Here is a 20,219-nt window from a genome sequence, read left to right as displayed (position 1 = left end):
TTTTTTTTTTTGTTTTTTTTTTATTCTGAATTCACTCAATTCTGGCATCAGTTGATATTCCTGTTGATATTTTGCTTAACAGCAATAATATTTCTGTAAAGTTTTCTTTGTAAGATACAATATTTCATTTAGACGGTGTCGGCATCAAAATTATTTTATGAAGAGGTTCGAATCTATAGGCTGATAACTATTTGAAATATTTATTGATTCCCTGTTTTCTCTTGAAGGAACAACAGACGTTAAATGATGATGATGATAAAATGTTTCTCAATTAAACTAGCCATTTTCGTGGATTTTTCTCTTTATTTTTGTAAATTATAAAACTATGAATTTCTGTCTGAATTTCTTTCTGTTTACTCACAGATGCATGTTCATCTGCTTTGGAGAACAAGAAAGGTCCAATGGATCGAATCCTTCAAGAGGTTCATGGTGGTAACTTTGAGAAATTTGCTGGAAAACCTAATAATTTGATTAGTACTCCAGCTCGAAGTGATGCTTCTAAACATCATCTGAATTTTAGTCGAATCAGTTTTGCTGGAAGTCAAATAAAACTCCCAGAAGACGAAGATGACTTTGACGAAACATTGACTGATTTCCGCATTACACAGAAAAACAAAATTTCTTCTGGTATGTAAAACATTTTTATTTCAATTATATGGCGTGGTCAAGAAGTTCACTTCTCCGACCATATGGTAGCAGGTTCTAATCCACTGCACAGCACCTTGGGCAAGTGACATCTACTGTAGTCCTAGGCCTAGTTAATTCCTTGTGAGTGAATCTGTTAGATGGAATCTGTACAGAAGCTTGTGTGTGTGAATGTTTACATTCTCTGCAAAGCTCCAAATAGCAAAGTTTGTTGGCATCCCCTGTCAATAAATTGTTTGCAAGCTCACCACTTTCAAAGATGCAAGGAATTTTTTTTAATTCTTTCCTTGTAAAACAGGTATGATGTAGTGACAGGCAGGAAGGATATCTGGCCTTAAAACAATACTTCAGTAATTTGTATTCATCTGACCCATGTCAGCATAGAAAAATGAACATAAAACAAACAGTTAATTAACCAAGACTAAGATTTACATCCTTGTTTGTGGCTATTTCACATGTTTGATATTATTAATGTTCTTGTAAAAGATTTGAGCATCACAACCCTCGTTTCCCTCTTCTCCATGCCAATGGTTTATACCACAACCATTCTGTTTTAATGCAGCAGCTACTGTAGCTGTGAAATGAGGTTGGTCCCTGGTTATACTATAAATAGATTTCAATCTTACTATAACAGTTAATGTTGAGGTATAGTTAGAATTGTTAATTTTCATGTCTGAATTTCATCTGTTCATTGAATTTATATAATATTCCAAGATTTTATTTATTATTATTATTATTTGTTAATTTACCAATTTAGCCAAGACAATGCTATTTAAAATTCACACAGCACCTTTTACCAAAGTAAGTCAAGCTACATGTTCAGAAAGTTCATCGAAGCCTTTTAAGAAAACCCATGTGCGAAGCCAAAGCGATTTCACGGACAGTATTGTCTCTGGTGAAAACCAGTGGCACAAATATAAAGAAATATGTGAAATAAAAAATGGTGAGATACTGAAGGCACCACTTGCACGGCCAGAAAGCTTATTTACCCTTGAAAGTCTTAATCTTGAAACACCGAGTAATACCCTTACCAAAAAAGAAGTGAGCACTGTTCCAGAAATGCCAGTTCTTTTCCAGTTAAGCCCAGATAACAAACCAAAGAAATCTGACCGAAGGTCTTCGTTTGGAAATTTTATCAGCAGATTATCGAAAGCTGTGTTGAAACCTCGTAACACAAACCAGGCTCGAGTTAGCAAAGCGCCACCAAAATTGTCCATTGAAAAGAGTAAAGACCAAACAGAGAAAATCTGTCCTCAATTGAAAATACAGGATAAAGAGAATTCCCTAAAACCCAATAATACAAACCAGAGAAATTTTGGTCAAAAGGCACCAAAATTATCTTTAGGAAAAGACAAAAATATTAAGACGGTTCCACCAAAGAAAAATGAAACTAAAAAGAATTCAGCAAGAACTGCTAAAAGCCCTGCCTTGAGTTCTAACCTAACCAACAAACCACTTTGTGTTAGAGGTGGTCAGCAAGTAAAGTCAAGGAAATAACTTGTAATTCAAAATCTGCAAACTTTGTGAAGAATTTACCATTAATGTTTCCTTGGTTGTTGGAATGAGGGTGATTGTTGTGTGTTTGTATCTTCTGATTGCTGCATGTTTATAAATTTTTATTTGATCCCTTTAAATACCTAAATGTCATATTTACTCGGGTTTTTAGCTTATTGCATTATTTTCAGCTTAGCTTTTTCAAAATTTTTATTTCTATCTCAGTTTTGTTTTCAAACCTACTATTTTTGTGAGTGCATGAAGAGGCTTCTCTATGGTCATTCAACTGGCTAGTAATAGCAGTCAGATCTCTCAATTTACACTTAAACTCTTCTTTCCTAAAATGGTTGGGTATAGGTCAGCTCAGTCAAGGTCCACCTTGGACTACACAAGATCAATGACAGCTTATTGTATAATCTGTGTATATTTTCTGTTTTATACTGACCATATCTCTCTCTCTCTCCAAACTTGGTAGGGACTTTTTATTTGCCTCTAATATAGAAATATAATTCTAGTTTGAGTCTCTTCAAAAAAACAGTTCACAATTATAAATATTTCAGCAATTAGTGGAATTAATGAATAGTTCAATTAAAATTGTTTTATGATGAGCTTCTGAGATAACAAGAGCTCAGCTATAGCTTAGCTGGAAAGTTATTAAATATCTTAAATAAATGAAGGCTGCAAAAACGAAGTTTTACTGTGACTCAGGCGTTCAATAACCAATTCATGTTAATACATTGCTGCAGCAACTGTCGCTGAAAGGACTAATTATTTGTTATTAATTATCCAGGATTGTTATTGAAAATAATTCAATAGACTGGAGTTTGATTTCTGTTTTCAAGTCATTGAGCAAAACTGAGTCACCCACCTCTTGTTCTAATTTGTAGATCCTCTTTATGAACAGATTCAGACATTGCACTGTTAGATAAAACAAAACAAAATAGTCAGCAGTCCATACGCAGTTCTTCTTGTTTTGTTCTTAGCTTCCTTGTCCATGGAACCTATTCCACAGCTAGTTGGACTGAGCCCGTGGTTGCAGCTCTGATTCTTATATAATATTGGATTGAAATTAGTTTAGTTATGTAGGTCACAGACTATTTTACTATTTTTATGTTTTGGGGAAAATATTTTATATTTTCTTTTTGTTTTAAAAAGTTTTATATTTGTTGATAGTGACATTATTAATCAACTAATGATGTCTACAGGAATCACAGTGAAAGTTTCAGCTTTAAATCCATGAGTCTGGGATTAATTCTAATAGTTTGGTTAACCATTTCCATTCAAATCCCAGTAATCATAGAAAAGTGTTCTTTAAACATGTTTGAAAAACCCATTAAAAAGTTTTTATTTTTTGCACAATATCCCAAGTGCATGCACAGACACACACACACACACACACGCTGCTTTTTGTTTTTTTCTGAAGCTGTTCATAAGCAGAAGAGAGTCATAAAGTTGCTTGAATAAAATCTTAGATCCAGGTATGTAAAAACAGTTTTACCTTACATATCACAAACATTACATACTCGGAACACAAAGAAAGGGGTCTTGGTCTGGGCACTTCAGGCTTCTGGATCGCAAAATGAACAAAAAAAAGTCTGTGTGTGTCTCTACACATTTTAATTCTAACACATACAACACCATTTTTCTTTCACACTTAAATACAAAAATTATAATTGGAGAAAAGAAAACATTAATTCCATGATAGCCAAAATGTGTGGCTTTCTATTAGTTTTCTAATTCTCAGAGTTTGTATACATCCATTCATATATATATATATATATATATATATATATATATATATATATGCATACATACACACACACACATATATATATATATATATATAAATACACAAACATGCATACATATATATATATATATATATATATATATATATATATATATATATTCATGTTTGATAAACACGAAGTATTTTGTTTCTCACAAAATACAGGAAACCTTAATCTTTTTTTCAAATTCTAGTCCTGGTTGTGTTTTATATATATTTTACACATACACACATGTTGTATGTATGTGATTCATTATTTTGTTCTTGTAAAAATATTATCAGCTTTATTAATAATTCTGAGAAGATAACATTGTTTAGATTTATATTTAAGAAAGTTGTGCTAACAATTGTTTAATTACCTTCTTTTAAAGTTATCTCTACAGGTTTTCTTTAGAAATTAAAGCCAGCCCTGAAACTGACTGAATAGCACTGCTAACACAGGAAGGATGCAGTATTGGCTTAAAAAGCCTTTAATATACTTTGTAGTATGTTATGGTTGCGTAACAAAATATGGTATCCTGACCAGCAATTAATTATATGATTATAAATATGGATAGATTTCAGAGTAATGGTTGTCTGTCTCTTAATTGATATGACAATTAACAAACCATTGTTAACAATAGTAAACATATTACAATTAACACAATTATTAATTACTATATTGAAACTACTAATAATAATTCTAATTAAGAACAAGCACTAAAACACTTAAAAAGAAAAAAAAGTATCACATGTGGTCTTTTGATCTGCTAGAAATAGCAACTAAATCTGTCTTGAATCACAATCCACTGTCTTATAAATAGAAGGATGGACATTAGATAATGTAGTCTTAAATACTACTGAAACGTTGGGATGGTCATGCCAGGAATAAGTTTGACCATGACTCTACTTGATGATTATTAACCTGGAGCTTAAAATAACACAATTTTAACTCTACCAAAAATACTACAAAGAAGTACCAAGACCATTATCAAGACCTCTTTTATATTAGTAACATCATTACTAAGTATTCTGTTACACAAGTAACAATGTTACAAAGAGCTTTGTTACACAAGCGACTTAGTTACTTAAAAGTTATGTTCCAATAATCCCTGTCACTTCATACAACTAATAGTAAAATCAGAAGAGTGATGATTTAGAGGCTGCCAATGTCTTAAATTTGCCTCTGGTCAATAAAATCAGTACCGGTCATGAACTGGGGTCAATCATGTTGTTATTCCTTCCTTCAAAATTTGTCGCTCTCTGCTTACCAAAATGCTGTTCCGTAAATATTCTATAAATGCTGCTGTTATTAGACATAGTACGCCTTAGTATCAGTTAGTACTACTACTACTACTACTACTACTACTACTATTAGCCATGGTATAGCTTCTAAGCAGGACTTTTACCATTACTGCAATAAACATATCACTGTTACTAAACAGAACAGTCATACCTTTTCTTCTAATACTCTCCCTAACAGAAGATGCTCAATTTATCATTTCCCAATACTTGGAATAATGTTTCAGGACATTTCTAATGTTTTAAATGAAAACCTTGAAATGGTTGCTCTTTTTTGTTTGTAAATATCACTGTGTAAATACTAAAACAAAAGCATTCAAATGTTCCAAATGTGGTCTTTTTTACTATCATCACATTTTCTAGCAACCCTTTTCCTTGATTGCATGAATGCTGATCATCTCCCCCCCCCCCCCCACTCTCGTGTACTGCAAAATAAATCTATAGATTTCAGTTGGATGCGGGTAGTCAGTTGCTGATGAAATCTCAAATATTGAAAGGAGTTCAGTTGATTCTTCTTTTCTGTCCAGATGAGATTGTATAAAAAAAAAGACAGTCATTTTTGACTGTCCAGTGTAATTATGTTTAAATTATTTACACAGTGTTTACTGAAATCTGTGAATTTATTTTGTAGTACATTATAGTTCCAAAAATAACAGTAACAGGTCTTGCATACACACAACACACACACACACACACACACACACACATATGAGAAAAAGAACATGGCCATTGACTTGGTGTTCTTTAATTCATTTGTAACATCTGTTTCAGGATTTTGCCACATAAACGATGATGATGATGTCTCACTATAGATGCAATCAATCGATATACCTAGAAACCCCTACATTTCATTTGATATTCAGTGCTACGTCTTACAATATTATCTTTATCATCATCTTTTCATCTCTTCTCCACGATTACCATTAATTTTGCTTCCTCTAGCAGTAGAATAATCATTCACAATTCAAACATTTTAATGAAATAATTTTTTGGCCCTTCTACAAAATAGAAATGCTATATATTGTACAAACTAAACATTGTTTGTTTCTTTTGAAGTCTTTGCCTAATTCTTGTGTCATTCCTTTCCTACCAGAAATCTCAGTCTCTGACTGCAAAGTTGTGCATCATAAGACATGGTTGCTACAGAGATGGAGTGACCGTTTGAGAATTCCATTTCAGTACTGACCAATTGCTGTAATCTTCATGTCGTGGGTAAAGTGTCAGCCTCTGGGTGAAGTGGTTGTGATCTTCATTCATTTCCCTTTTTTGTGTCAGAGTCAAGGTGCTGAACTGCTCTCTGAATGGCTGAGTCTCAGTTGCAAGGGGAATTCCTGTGGACCTTTTTCAAGGCCTCCAAGACTTGGGACAGGAAGTTATCCTCAACATGGCAACAGAATGGGCTCAACTAATGGCTAAGTGATGGCAGTAGGGGATAACAATGAATTCAACTAATGGCCAAAGAGTAGCATCAAAGTAGGTGATGACAGAATAGGCTTCACTAAATGGCGGTGGAGTCTGCTGAAAGCAACTATCCAAAGAACGAGGCGATGGTATTCAGATTAAGCCCATCACCCAAGAACAGGAATGGTCCACTGATGGACTTCCATACAACTTTTGTTTATTGATTTCCACCCACAAGTGTTTGGTTCACCCAAAACTTAGAAGGTGCTTGCAGTGGAATTGAACCATAAGAATTCCAAGACAGAAGGGAATGATGGGGGTGCCAGACTATTTGTTCTGTATCACATGAATAAAATGATTGATTTGCAAACTTTATGGCATAGGAATAATTATAAAGCGATTCACCATTTTCTTCTTGTATCCAGAAGTTAGTGGAGGAGGTGTCAGTATGATGAAGACCGAGGAATAATTTGAACTCAGCACTGCAAGCTAACAAAAACATTAGTCAATTAACAGTGGCCCTATTGCTTTCAGTTAATGAACTTAGCCTTCTTTTTTGATACCTGTTTATATTTAGTGGACTTAGCCATTAACCGAGTTTATTATGTTGACCATAAACACAGCATGGCACCAATGACAGGGTCTGGTAATGTTGGATGTGAAATACAACCCTTTAATTAGAAAGTTGACACTCTTGACTTACCTGAAAACCTTAGAAGTATTTAATTAAGGGTCTAATAACACACTGAAATGATAATGAACCGGTCATGCTTGTCAAAGACGTTTCATTTTGTAATTTGTCATAAAAGCTTCCATGAAATATCTAGCAAAAGCAATCTTTTAACCATTATCAACTTCATGTTTTTTTTTTCTTTTCCTTAATCACCAAAACCTGTTTCATGCAAACCATCTAAGGCATTTCTTACAAAGTCATCTCACCTGTTTCCTCATTTAATCATCTGCCATCCTTATAATGGGCATCTCTAGTCTTAAGATTTAAAGTTTTTGAAAACCTTAAATGTTACGTCGGTCTACCCACAATAAAGATGGATAAATGTTTTCATTGAATGCCAAACTTTGGTATTTCTGGTCTCCATGCCATTGTACGACTGAATGAGGGCTGACTGGGGCAAGGAGACTAATCACAGTTTAGCTCTAATATTTTCTCTGGCTTCAGCTTGGTGCCACCATTTATGAAATTATTTTATTCCTTTAAAGTGGACAGATATCCCTCATAAATGTAGCAACTGGCAGCAATCAGTGAACATATAAAAGAGTGTCTTCTCATAATTACTTTGTATTGTCAGAGGCTGAATATTTCAGGTGGAGGATAGCCTGGATCAAGCAAGTCAATAAAAGTGGCTTAGACAAGTCCCTTTACTTTATCTGTCCTTCATTTCAACTTTATAGTTGCTTCTTGAAAGGGTTATGCTTTAAATGTGAAGACTTTTTCCAAAAACAAACTAAATATTTTAGTTTATAAACTTAACCATTTGAGTGGAAAAACGAAATTCATAAAACAAAATAGAAAAATTTAATATTTATATTGACATCTTGCTTTATTCATATTTCTATCTTTATTCTCCCCCCCCCCCCCCCCCCATTGCCAAAGTTGTTTTTAAGGATTCCTCCTCGTTAGTGTTCTTCTTTCTATTTCTCAAGATTCTAATTTTCAATCTTTGAAACAATTTGTTAGTCACAAAGTTGGAACTGGTTTCTTCTAAATCTTAAAACTAATGTTTTTCTTCTTAGAAAAACATCCCCAAATAATGTGTCTTTGTTCAGCTTTGTTTTATATTTTCTGCCATGTTATATAAAAAGGAAAAATCTATTTTTAACAAGGTTGTGAAAGATTTTTCTTTTCCATTGTTATGTACATAAAAGAATATTTTTTTTTTTTTTTCATTCAACTTGATGCTTGATGTGATATGATAGAATTACAAAATTCTATGTGATGAGTTTGAACTCTATTTCTATGTGATTATAATGCTGCTTTAAGGAATTGGTTTCATCTCGATACAACAAAGACTGTTTTATTGCTTGAATTTTCCTTTTTATTTATTTTTCTTGTTTCATTGCATTTTTTTTTTGTATGTTCTCCTGTTTTCAGCTCTAAATCTTCTTTCTGATTCTTTCTCCGACAAACAGAACCAGCAGACCTGCACACCCATACATCATATATTTGTACCCCTGGCATTATACAAAAAAAAATTTGTACCCCTGGCATTATACAAAAAAAAAAAAATTATTATTATTAATGGAGGGAAAAAATGAAATATTTTGCTATTTCTGCCAGCTGAGTAACTCTGTATTTCTCCTCCTTCAGAACTCAGACTTTGTCCTTAAAACTACTACAATTCTTTCCCAGTAACACCAAAGTGTCACTTATCTCAGAATTCCTTAGTATTTCAGAGACGAGGCATTCTGCAAATCCTCAATCCAACTGCTTCAGTACATTCTCCTCAGCAGTTTGTCTTTTTCTGAAATCAAATCCCCTAAATGTGTTGCTCTTTCCTGAGCCTTCTTCCACCTCTTACCTTCAAATGGAATAAGAATCTGTGACCTTCTATTCAGGAGGACCCTTATTCCAAGCCACATCCAACCTTGAACATCCACCCCAACACACACACACCCGTGGTACCATTCTTGGTTCTTCATTTACCAAACCATACTGAGTCCAAAGTCCACATTCTCCTTGACTGACCCTTTTAGTTGCACCCTTGAAACTCATATCCTGTCCCTTTTAAATTGAACTAATCCCTCCATGGGTTGCCTCTCACTCTGTAGGGTTACCCTACACAAAAGTACATCCCGATGCTACGGACACAAGGAAGAGTGTTTTATCTTCAGTCTGGGAAAGGAGTGATTCTACTCCACAACTTCCATTAATGTTACCTCATCCTCTACATCTGCACCTCACCACACATGGTTCTCACATTTCACTTGTCCTTCCACATTCAAGGCATGTTTTCTTCTTTCTATATCTATTTTGTGAGGCCACCTCTGGTCTCCTACCTGAGTGTCTGTAGATTCCTCTCTCCCCACTCTTTCTGTTTCTCTCTCTCTTTTTCTCTCTTTCTCTGTTTTAATGTATGTGCATATTGCATCTTACTGTGTCTCCTAAATTCATTCTGTTGCTTGTACATCTCTATAATTGTGAAGTCTTCCTTTTTCCTCTCTTTTCTCTCTCTCTCTCTCTCTCTATTCCACTGTTTGTGCATTTATATGTGACTGTATTTGTATGTGTGTGTTCTTTCGCCTTATGTTTCTTACACTTATTCTTTCTGTGTGTGTGTATGTGGTATTCTCAAAATACTCTCAATGTCCTCATGTTTATTCTGCTCTCTCTCTCTATCTCTCTTTCTCTCTCTCTCTCTCTCTCTCTCTCTCTCTCTCTCTCTACAACTTTGTAAATTTTTCTACAAGATTTCATATAACATTGCTTTAATTTCAATTTGTGTGTGTCTGTGTGTACGTATATATATGTATCTGTATGTGTTAATATATGTCTATAATAATCTATATATGTGTATGTCTGTATATACATATGCCTTTATGTATGTCTAAATGTGTGTGTGTATATATTTGTATGTATAAATATTTGTGTGTGTATGTGTAAATGTGTATATACATGTGTGTGTGTGTCTATATATATGTCTGAATGTGTGTATGTATTTATACATACAATTTAGTCATTTAAAATTACTGCATTGTTACTTCAAACTTTGAGTCTGATTTCAAGAACATATCTAAAAGAATGTCTAGCTTTAGAAATGTTGTAAGGAGTATAACACTGTACGACATAATATTGTTGTATTTCCTTTTGTTGTATGTTGGAAGGAAGAACTACAAAGTGTCTTCGTGGATGTCACGTATGGCCTTTGTTGTTTGTTTTTTCCCTTTTCAGAACATGGGTTTGTCGGTTGGGTGAAGATGACTTTTTTTTCCCTTTTAAGTAGATATGAAACTTGAAACAACAGGCTCTTATCATTAAATATATATTTATGCATACATACATAGAAATGCGCACACACATCGTTACCATTTGCCAGGGGTTTCATGGTTTCATCTGGAGACCAGTAACGGCTGTATCCAAATTCTTCAGAGTATCAGATGTAACTGATGGTGCTCCTTCTGGCCTTAATTCGTGTTAAGGGGAAAGAGTACTGGTCAGTTTTTGGTAATGCTTGGGCAGAAGGTCTTCGGAGGAGTGAGGAAGGAGTTCCATCCAGCAAAAGGGGCTGACTATTTACACCTTGCCAAGCATTTATTATATACACCCATATACACGTGTATATGTATTGCAGAAGCTGAAGACAAATCGATGCCCAGAATTAAGGAGAACCAAAGAACACACACATCAACATACAAATATGCACTCACTTACCTTCATCTTGATATCTGTCTATCCATACTGCAATGATAGCATTAACAAGGGATTGCCCCCTCCCCACAGTATGGACGGGAATGATATGACAAATTTCCACCTCTTTACAACACACACACACACACACACACACACACTCTTTTGCAACACTGGTAGAAATAACTGTCAAAATACATCTGGGTACTTTAATGTAAATTAAATTGGGAACAAATGGCTAATGCAAAAGCTTATTCTAGTGACCACTGTCCGTGTAATTTATGCACCATTGGGATACACAAGGGGAAAAAACCAAATGACCCAAGCTATTAAATAAGCACCGAAAAGAATATATGCTATCCACACAAAACCTTTAAAGCAGTGATTCCCAATAATTTTTAACCCGTGGAACCTTTTGATTTCTACTTGACCCTCCTGGACCCTCACTTGTGTAAAAAAAAATCCTATTATATCTTTATGATTAAATATTATTTGGAATTTTATAAAAACAAAATTTTAATATTTTGAGTATTGTAGAAGTAAAACCGATTTATTGCAGATAAATTTTGTGAACCCATTGCTTTAAAGCATACAGGTACTTCCAACTTCTTAACATCTGAACTTCATTAACCTTAGGGCAGGTAAATGCTGCAGATATTGCTCCATTTTTTTTTTTTTTTGTCTTTACTTTGGGCCCCAGCCACCCTTCACTTAAACATGAACATATTCATCAATACACACACATACCCATCATCTCATTCAGAAATACCCCCACACACATCTACAGATACACACATACAACCACCAAGACTAGAATCTACACATCAGGACTCTGTTCTAAAACACCCAATAGTTTCATTAAGTCTGTTGTCTATCTTGTCTGTGTGTGTGTGTAATTGCATATCTGTTCATGTGTGCATCTGTTGCTATACATTTAGGTATGAATGGCTCTCTGTCTGTATGTTATGGTTGTACAGATTTTTTTTTCATGTTTTATTTTATTTTCTATATATTTGACACCCTCTATCCTCTGGTTTCTGCCTCTTGCAACCTGTCTCCACTCATCTCACAGACCTGCTAACACTGTTCTCCTTCCATCTGTATAATAGATTATTTTTCCTGCATCCATCACCACCACTCATGCCTCTTCCATCCTCCCTCCATGGACCACTATCCATCAACCTGATTGCTTTAGGGACTTTGACTCTTGACCATGCTACTGGACACTGAGCCCTGGTCAATTCAGTCCCTTTATCCTATTTGAGACCAGTCTACGTGTGTGTGTGTGAGATCACTTGAGCTAAACTCTCTGCCCTCTGCTCCCTTTCTTTTCTAACCCCACCACCCTCACAATACCTAACCCCCTCATCTTCTACATTACAGACTTCCACAAACCCTTTATCTATTCACTTAACTCTTTCCTCTGCAATTTAATTTCTGCTTACTGTCCAATAAATTTGGAAAACATCTCAAAATCATCTAACTTGGCAACAAGTCAGACAATACAATTCATATATGCTATAAAATCACTCGTGCATACACACACAGTGCAATTCATATTGTACACCACTTCATACAACATCACACACACCCTTCCCTGCAACCAGTTACACACATGCATTTTGCCACATGGCTGCTACACACCATGACAAAAGTACCTCCATGTTTAATCTCAGCACCTATTTTCATCTTCATCACATGATAATCACCTCACCTCCCATAACTTCTCATCTTTACCTGTCTCTTCTCCAATTTTTGACAATACGCTTCCTATTTTCTCTCTTCCTCCCTTTCTCCTTAAACACCTTATTTATTGTATTGAGTTCTTTCTGTGTGTTTTCAATCATTTTCATTTTGTATTCTGTGCATTTGTGTGTATAACATACATGGCTGTCTGTAGAGGTGTTTGTATGTGTATACATGTCTGTCTGTCTGTCAAGTGTGTGTGTGTGTGTGTATACATGCCTGAGTAGAAGTGTGAGTGTGTGTGCAGGTGTGTCTGTTTATATGTAGATGAGTGAGTGCATGTGTGTATATCAAGGCACGTGTGCCCATTCCTTGATTCTCCTCAACTCTGTGTATCTATTTCTCCGTCTTCAGTTTCTGTAATTTTATACACTTGTTTATGGGTATAGATGTATAAATGTGCGACAGGGTGTATATAGTCTTCCCCTTCAGCTGAATGGGTCTTCTTTCCCCCTCCTCTCCAGACTTATGTCCCTGCATTACCAGAAGTTGACCACTATCTCTTCCACTCTGAAGAACTGTCAGTTGTTTTGGATACTCTCAAGAATCAAGATTTAGTTGTATTGATTTTCAAATGAAACAGCTTGCAAGTTGAAAATAACTTATATATATATTATAAGTGTGTGTGTGTTTTTGTGTATATAGTAGAGGGGGAGGCAGTATAGGGGGTTTCATAAGTGCAAAACAAGATGGAGAAAATGATGCTTAAAGACCCAAAAGTAAAATGCAGTCTTGTTGAAACTGGAAAACTTTGTAAAACCATTACTTTGAGTTTCATGGAACCAGTCATAACATATAAATGATCTTCTGGAGCAATATAATGTTTTGTTCCAATATATTTCAGTTCATTTCTGTCTTCTGATTGGTTATGTGAAATTCAGTCGTGAATAATGGTTGGTTTTTCAGTTTCGGAACTCTCTCTATTTATGTGTGTGTGTATAACACACACATTATGTCTTTCTGGATATATTGTGTATATGATTTACTTTGTAATTGTCATTATATATGTGTGTGTGTGTGTGTGTAGTTATATCTTGTCTATATACTTATGTCTTACTGTACATATCATTATGTCTTTCACTCCCCATCTTGGTTGATATATCTTTATATATATGTGTGTGTGTGTGTGTGTATATATATATATATATATATTGTGCTGTCTAATGTCTTACTTTGTAGTTTTATATGAATCGTTATTTGTTGTAGTTTTATATTATTGCTGATGTCAGTTTATTAATGTTTGATAATATTTATGCTTCTGATAAATAAACATTTGCTGTTTACTTTATTTTGTCATCTTATTCTATTTTTATCTTTATTATTCCATGTTTGTGTTGGGCTGGGGTCCATTTAGTTGTTGGGACAGTTTTTTTCTTCTCTTTTCTTACAGGTGAGTCTGTACTTAACTGCTCAGCTATAAAGAACAGGAGTGGCACCAAACCAGAATATACACATACTTTACTCAGGGGCACAACCAAGGCTTGAACTCTTGACTGTGTGCAATGATGTTATGCATTTAAAGCAATTAGCAAACACATGACACAAGGTATCAGGCCATATTTGCAAATTCTGTGTGTGTGTGTGTGTGTGTGTGTGTGTGCAAGCAACAGACTTCTTTTATTTTTGTCTACCAAATCCATTCCATGGAATTGAACCCAAATCAATGTTGTTGCAAGGTGATCATCATAAGCCTGAACCAATGTGACTGTGTGTGTCTACACACCCACACACTTTTTGCATTAGTGTGGAAATTGTACATTAACATAGAAATTATTGAACCAACAAAGATGTTTTACTAATAAATCTGAAGATGCAAGCTTTTAGTGACTCTATTTCTACTACAAATAATAATAAAAATAAAAAGGGGCCAGTCGATTAGATCAACCTCAGTATGCAACTAGTACTTAATCTATCAACCCCCAAAAGGATGAAAGGCAAAGTCGACCTCAGCAGAATTTGAACTGGTGCTTAATTTATCCATCCCCAAAAGAATGAAAGGTAAAAATCGACCTTGGCGGAATTCGAACTCAGAACGTAAAGACGGAAAAAAGGCCGCTAAACATTTCGCCTGGCAAGCTAACAACTCTGCCAGCCCCACACCATAATAATGATTTCTAATTTCTGCACAAGACCAGCAATTTTTGTCTATGGGAAGAGTTTCATTGCATTGACCTGTGTTCCACTTGTACTTATTTCATCGACCCCTCCACCCACCCAAAAGGATGAATGGCAAAGTCGACCTTGGTGTGTAGGGAAACCTATATAATACAGAGTCTTGTTCCAGTCTATCGTCAACTTAAAGGTGTTTATCTCTATTATTCAATGCCTGTCCCTTCTCTTCAAAGGTTTATTTACTTAATAAGTTTCGTCAGAGGAAAGGAACTGCGTCCGTCGGACATCGAAGACGTGGGGAGGTTGGTGTGGTCGGACTGCAGGGGACAGTGCGGGTGAAGGATGACCGCCAGTGAGAGGATATTCCAGAGAAGAAGCATTGGTATAATGGTTAGATCGGAATCTGAGATGGAGTGAGGAAACAAATGTATGAGGTAGGCATGGGTGGAAGTATAATGCCACCAATGAGCTCTGGAGATGCAGAAGAAAAGGTATACGAAGGAGAGTGTAGGCAATGTATCCGTTTCTCCACGTCGAAGAAGGTTTGTAAAGATGTGAGCACTTGCTATGATGTTACGCGGATGTTCGACCTGTTAGAAATAGCAGCCAGATTTCTCTTAAATTACATCCTACCATATTAAGAAAGGAGGCATTGATTATGTCTGGGTTATATATAATACTGAAAAAAAAGCACAAGCAGGGATGGTCGTGGGTGTATTGCTTTTAAGCATAGCCCTGTTAAGAGTTTACCAGGGGCTAAACCATAAAACGGTTGCTAAAAAATAGCCCAATCTCCCACAGATCGCAGGCTACCGTCTTTAAATAAAGGTTATATTGGACAATGGACGAACTCATTGATGTACTGGGACACTTTCCATTATAGATCTGTTCGTTCAGAGTTGACCTGGGGACGAAACAATAACGAATAATTAAACACTCTTGCCAACATTTACCATGACACAAGTTAACCGGAAGTTGTTAATTAACACCGAATTATTATTATCTTTTATTAATTGCAGAAATTTAAATTAAAGAAATAAAAACAGAGATAATTTAGCTTCAAAAGTTTAAAACGAAATTATTAAAATAAAAATTAAAAAAAGTATTTTATGGAATATATGAATAATAGAATGGATAAATGAATTCTCGTTTGGACGTAATTCTTGCAGAGAAGAGGAAACCGTGTTGGAAGTGTGACCATGTGTTGTTGGTGTTTAGCTTCTGCCAAACTGTTTACATTCCATTTTTCTCAGCTGATTGACTTCTTTTAAATGGTCATGGCATCGGAACCATGTCTCTTTGCATGGCTTCCCGATTCCTTGATTCTCATGATCTTTCAGAATCTACCCGTCAAATCCCTGTGTATTTGTGCAGCGTGAGTTTGTTTTGGGGTTAATTATTTCTTTCTCAGTTTTTTTTTTATATTTCTCACCATCTTTTTTTGTCCCCTGTCTTCTTTCATGTTGTGTCAAAAGACTCTTCTTAGCCATTTACTCTTACATCATATAAAGCTATGCACACACGCGTATAGAAACCACACAAATATAAAACACACATGTATACACAAAGCACACTCATAAAGTACGACCACAGACACACACCTGTTTATCTATCTATCTATTTGTGTGTGTGTATATATATATAAAAAGTACAAGCACATACATTTGGCGATCCTTCCTATTACAACTGTAAACTCAAAATAAAATCCAAACAGAAACCATAATAACTAAACACGAACATCATTAAATATCTAAAAACAAAACGTTTATTAAATATAAAATATAATTGTATATAAAAAAATATATTTAATAAGGATGGAACTTCTTGAATATGGTCAGTATTTTGGGATTTAATATAGCTGTCACTAATGAATCGTTCATTTACGAGTTAAATGCCGGAATTTCTCAGAAACTGCACAGAATCCGTCTTTTGTAATAATGACCCTCGCTCTGTTCCATCGGTTATATTTTATTTAAAATAGTTTGTTGTGATTTGAGGGATTGTTGACTGCTATTTCTTGCAGGTCGAGTAACCGGGAAGTGACTCCTGTCGATCCGTTTCTGTGCCAAATGTCAAGGTGGTTTTTTAAAAATTAATTTATTAAAATAAACTTGTGGTGAAGTAATTACTACAGCATTAGATTTATCGTCGTCAGATAAATTTTCCGTTCATGCTTGAATGTTGTTGGTAACGTTGTTCGTTTTACAAGTTTGGGTTCAAATCCTGGCAATGTCGATACTACTTTCATTTTGTGGGCGAGGGTGGTGGGGTCAGTAAAATAGATAGAATCAGTTAAATTAAGCAAACTCCTCTTACAAAAATGTCTGGCCTTCTGCCCAAGTTGCAAATAATTGTTAATTCAATAAACGGCAGTATTGGCTTCTTCCATTGAACAGACACTTCCGACGTCTAGAGAATTTGTGGCATATATGGCTTCCCCTTTCAAATAAAGAAATCTTTTTCAGCAGAGTTGGGGACAGTTTCTTTGGCGACTACTGAAGAAATTCTTATTACGTGGCCAATTTATTTGCCATAGGAAATATTTTGATGTTTGTTGTCAGAAATGGAGTGAATATGATTATGTCAAACTGTTTAGAATCTGTGTTGCTTATTACGAAGTTTATCTCAGGATGGTAACTCTTTGAATATATATTTTATTCTATTTGTAAAACACACACTTATACATATAGATTCGCATAGCCCACGGACTAAAAGAAGAACGGAAGGTTAATTACAGGTTGTTTTTTTTTTTAACTCGTCGTCATCACTCATCATTAATATTTTACGTCTATTTTTCCATGGGTTGTCATCGTTGAAATGGATCTCCCAGCGTCTCACTGCTTCAACACAACAGCAGAGAAAATCGCCAATTTTCTTTCATTGTATTTGTGGGTTTTATGGCTGGAACACCTTTCTGTCGCCTAGATGTTTTTTAAAATATTTATTGAACTCATGTAAACTATATTTAACACCATACATTTTCTGGAAGTTCATACAAACCATAAGTTGGACCTTGTCAAGAGATATACCTGGCTGACAAATGCTTCTAGTTTGTTCTTTGCTAAGGGTTCCTCTAACAGTTTTCTTGTCAACAATACATAAACAAAGATATTCATTTTTTTTTTTTTTTTGTAAAAATGTTACTTGTAGATTGTTGATGTATCCTAGAATATAAACTGTAAAAGACATTTCCCTATAGTTATTTTCTGTTCTTTTATTGAAGTGTGTGCAGAAGATGGAAGAAAATTGCTAACGACCCTGTTTTGTGGCGAACAGTTGACATCAGAAGTTATTCTTGTGATTTAAAAGCTCTGAAAATCTTAATGAAAGCACATTTTCAAAGTTCACTTCAATGCCTGAAACTGCAAGGATTCCGAAGAAATTCTAGTAAGTTTGTCACTTTTATTTGATATATTTTTGTAATCCTGCTGGTGGCACATAAAAAGCACCCAGCACACTCTGTAAAGTGGTTGGTGTTAGAAAGGGCATCCATCTGTAGAAATCAAACTAAAACAGACAATTGGAGTCTGGACAGCTCCTGTCAAACTGTCTAACCCATGCCAGCATGGAAAATAGAATGGTTGGATTAAATGTTAAAGGGTTAATCTTAGGTGTGCTGGGGTTAAGCAACCTCCTCAGTGCCTGGATAAATTATTATATCATCGTCATTTTGATGTCTATATTTTTTTCCCATGCTGACTTTGGTTGAATGAGATTTTTTTTCCCATGCTGACTTTGGTTGAATGAAATTTCTGGAGGCAGTATTCCATCCAGATGCCATTCCTGAATTCAATTATAGATTTCTTTCAAAGATAGGACCATTCCTAGATTCTCTTGTGATTCTGTCAGTAGAGGAAAATGATGTTTTGATATTTTAATGATGTTCTTTGTTTTTTTTTTCTTGCAGGACGTCCCATCAAATGGAATTGTAAAGTTATTTCTAACAAAGTTCTGGAAGATTTGCGTAACAAATGTCCCAATCTCAATAATTTGAGTTTAAAATCAGTTAATATACATCATATTGATGGTAACAAGTTAATGCCTTCATTAATTCATTTAACAATTAAAAGTTGTATGTGGACACCAAATTGGTTTTGTGGACTTCAGAATCAAATTCCTAATCTTCAAACATTGAATTTGTCAATGACAACACGAGTGGATGATTTAGATATGAAAGACATCTCAGCTTTCCGATTCTTAAAAAAACTTTACATTAATTATTGTTATCGCGTGACAGATAACGGTCTGAAAACGGTGTGTGATAACCTGACACATTTGGAAACATTTGAGTTTTCAAAGGTCAGTTGTACCGACAGTGGAATCTATTATATCGCTAATTCCTTACTCATGTTACAAAATGTAAATGTTGCTCATTGTACGATGTTGAGTGGGAAAAGTTTGGAAGAATTATTACGGAAGAAACAGTCTTTGAAATGGATAAATGTAAGTTATTGTACATTGAATCCTCATGAACTGGAACTGTTGAGCCAATGCCGGGAAGATGTTTTGGTTTATAGACAATCAAAACTTGCCGAATTCTTGGATTAAAGTATTTATAACAGAACGTTCCAGAGACACCAACTAATAAATTTAATTTTTTTTTCTTTTAATATTTGATAAACTTGTAAATATTTCTTCAGAGATGTTCTTAATAAATTTTCCATGAGATACTCAGACATTTAATTGAAGCAGTTTATAATACAGAAACATGTTTTAATCTTGTGAAAGGGTCACCAATATCAAGGTGGAGGGGACAAAAGAACATAAATCGTAGAATACAGGGGTCAAGCATGCAAGTAGTGCTTGTAACTGTTGTTGTTTAACCCTAGGTCAAGCTTCATCTGGCAGACCCTATAATCAAACATGTTTTAACTGTGACCATCCAGTCTTTGAGATACTGTGTATTTATGACTACATCATCGAATGTGCTAGCTATTAAGAAGTAGGATCGGAATTTGCAGGAAGATTTTGCTGCTATTTCTAGTAAGGTAAGTAACCTTGTAGAAGCTTGATAAACTTTGTGATGATTGGTGGAATATAAAGTGAAATGTTCAACTTTAATCTCTCACAAGTCAAACCAGTCAGAAGATTAGTGATGACATTGGTTTTAAATGTCAAGTATTTCAGAGCCTTCATTCACCCTTTACACCCGAGAATCACCTGCTGCTTTCTTTCTCATTTACTTATAATTAGTGTTCTACTCTAAAATCTAATATTTAACAATGTTATTTTTTTTTGTTAACTTGCATGTTTCTTTGTTTCTCTTTAATCAATCTAGTTAACATACAATACTATCCATTCAACCCACACTTTTAGTCATCCATAATAAACCAAGAAGTTTTTTACTGGGTTTTAGCACTGGACTGTGGGCGATGGTCAGGCATCATT

The 20,219-nt window shown here is 34.8% G+C and overlaps 2 protein-coding genes across 5 annotated transcripts in view; both read left to right on the top strand.

Moving 5' to 3' along the window:
- The window catches only part of LOC106868073 (inverted formin-2), a 35,199-nt gene extending 17,049 nt beyond the window's left edge, over positions 1 to 18,150 (top strand). Inside the window, exons 16-18 of one of the 3 annotated variants that reach the window (XR_016243932.1) lie at positions 364 to 627; positions 14,110 to 14,265; positions 18,055 to 18,150. Coding sequence is in view for 2 of the 3 variants with exons in the window: in XM_089361372.1 (XP_089217498.1) it covers positions 364 to 627; positions 1,403 to 2,142 (1,004 nt within the window). In the remaining variant the exon portion in view is untranslated. Of the gene's footprint in view, positions 1 to 363; positions 628 to 1,402; positions 2,452 to 4,299; positions 4,702 to 14,109; positions 14,266 to 18,054 lie in introns of those variants that run through there. The other 2 variants (XM_089361373.1, XM_089361372.1) reach the window with 2 other exon arrangements.
- On the top strand, positions 15,173 to 19,509 carry LOC106868065 (F-box/LRR-repeat protein 12). Of its 2 annotated transcripts, none has more exons than XM_089361386.1 (3): positions 15,173 to 15,373; positions 18,055 to 18,218; positions 18,739 to 19,509. In XM_089361386.1, the coding sequence occupies exons 1-3, from the start codon at positions 15,309 to 15,311 to the stop codon at positions 19,377 to 19,379; spliced, it is 870 nt and encodes a 289-aa protein (XP_089217512.1). In that variant the 5' UTR covers positions 15,173 to 15,308; the 3' UTR covers positions 19,380 to 19,509. The 2 variants fall into 2 exon arrangements, with proteins under 2 accessions (XP_089217512.1, XP_014768662.1); XM_014913176.3 differs by lacking the exon at positions 15,173 to 15,373 and adding an exon at positions 15,954 to 16,206.
- Positions 19,510 to 20,219: the final 710 nt, after the last annotated feature.

This window comes from Octopus bimaculoides, chromosome 13 (assembly GCF_046866305.1).
Source record: "Octopus bimaculoides isolate indiv1 chromosome 13, ASM4686630v1, whole genome shotgun sequence".
In the NCBI taxonomy this organism is placed as follows: Eukaryota; Metazoa; Mollusca; class Cephalopoda; order Octopoda; family Octopodidae; genus Octopus; species Octopus bimaculoides.
The sequence above is the reverse complement of the archived record's forward strand: the minus strand, read 5'-3'. Positions and strand labels throughout refer to the sequence as shown.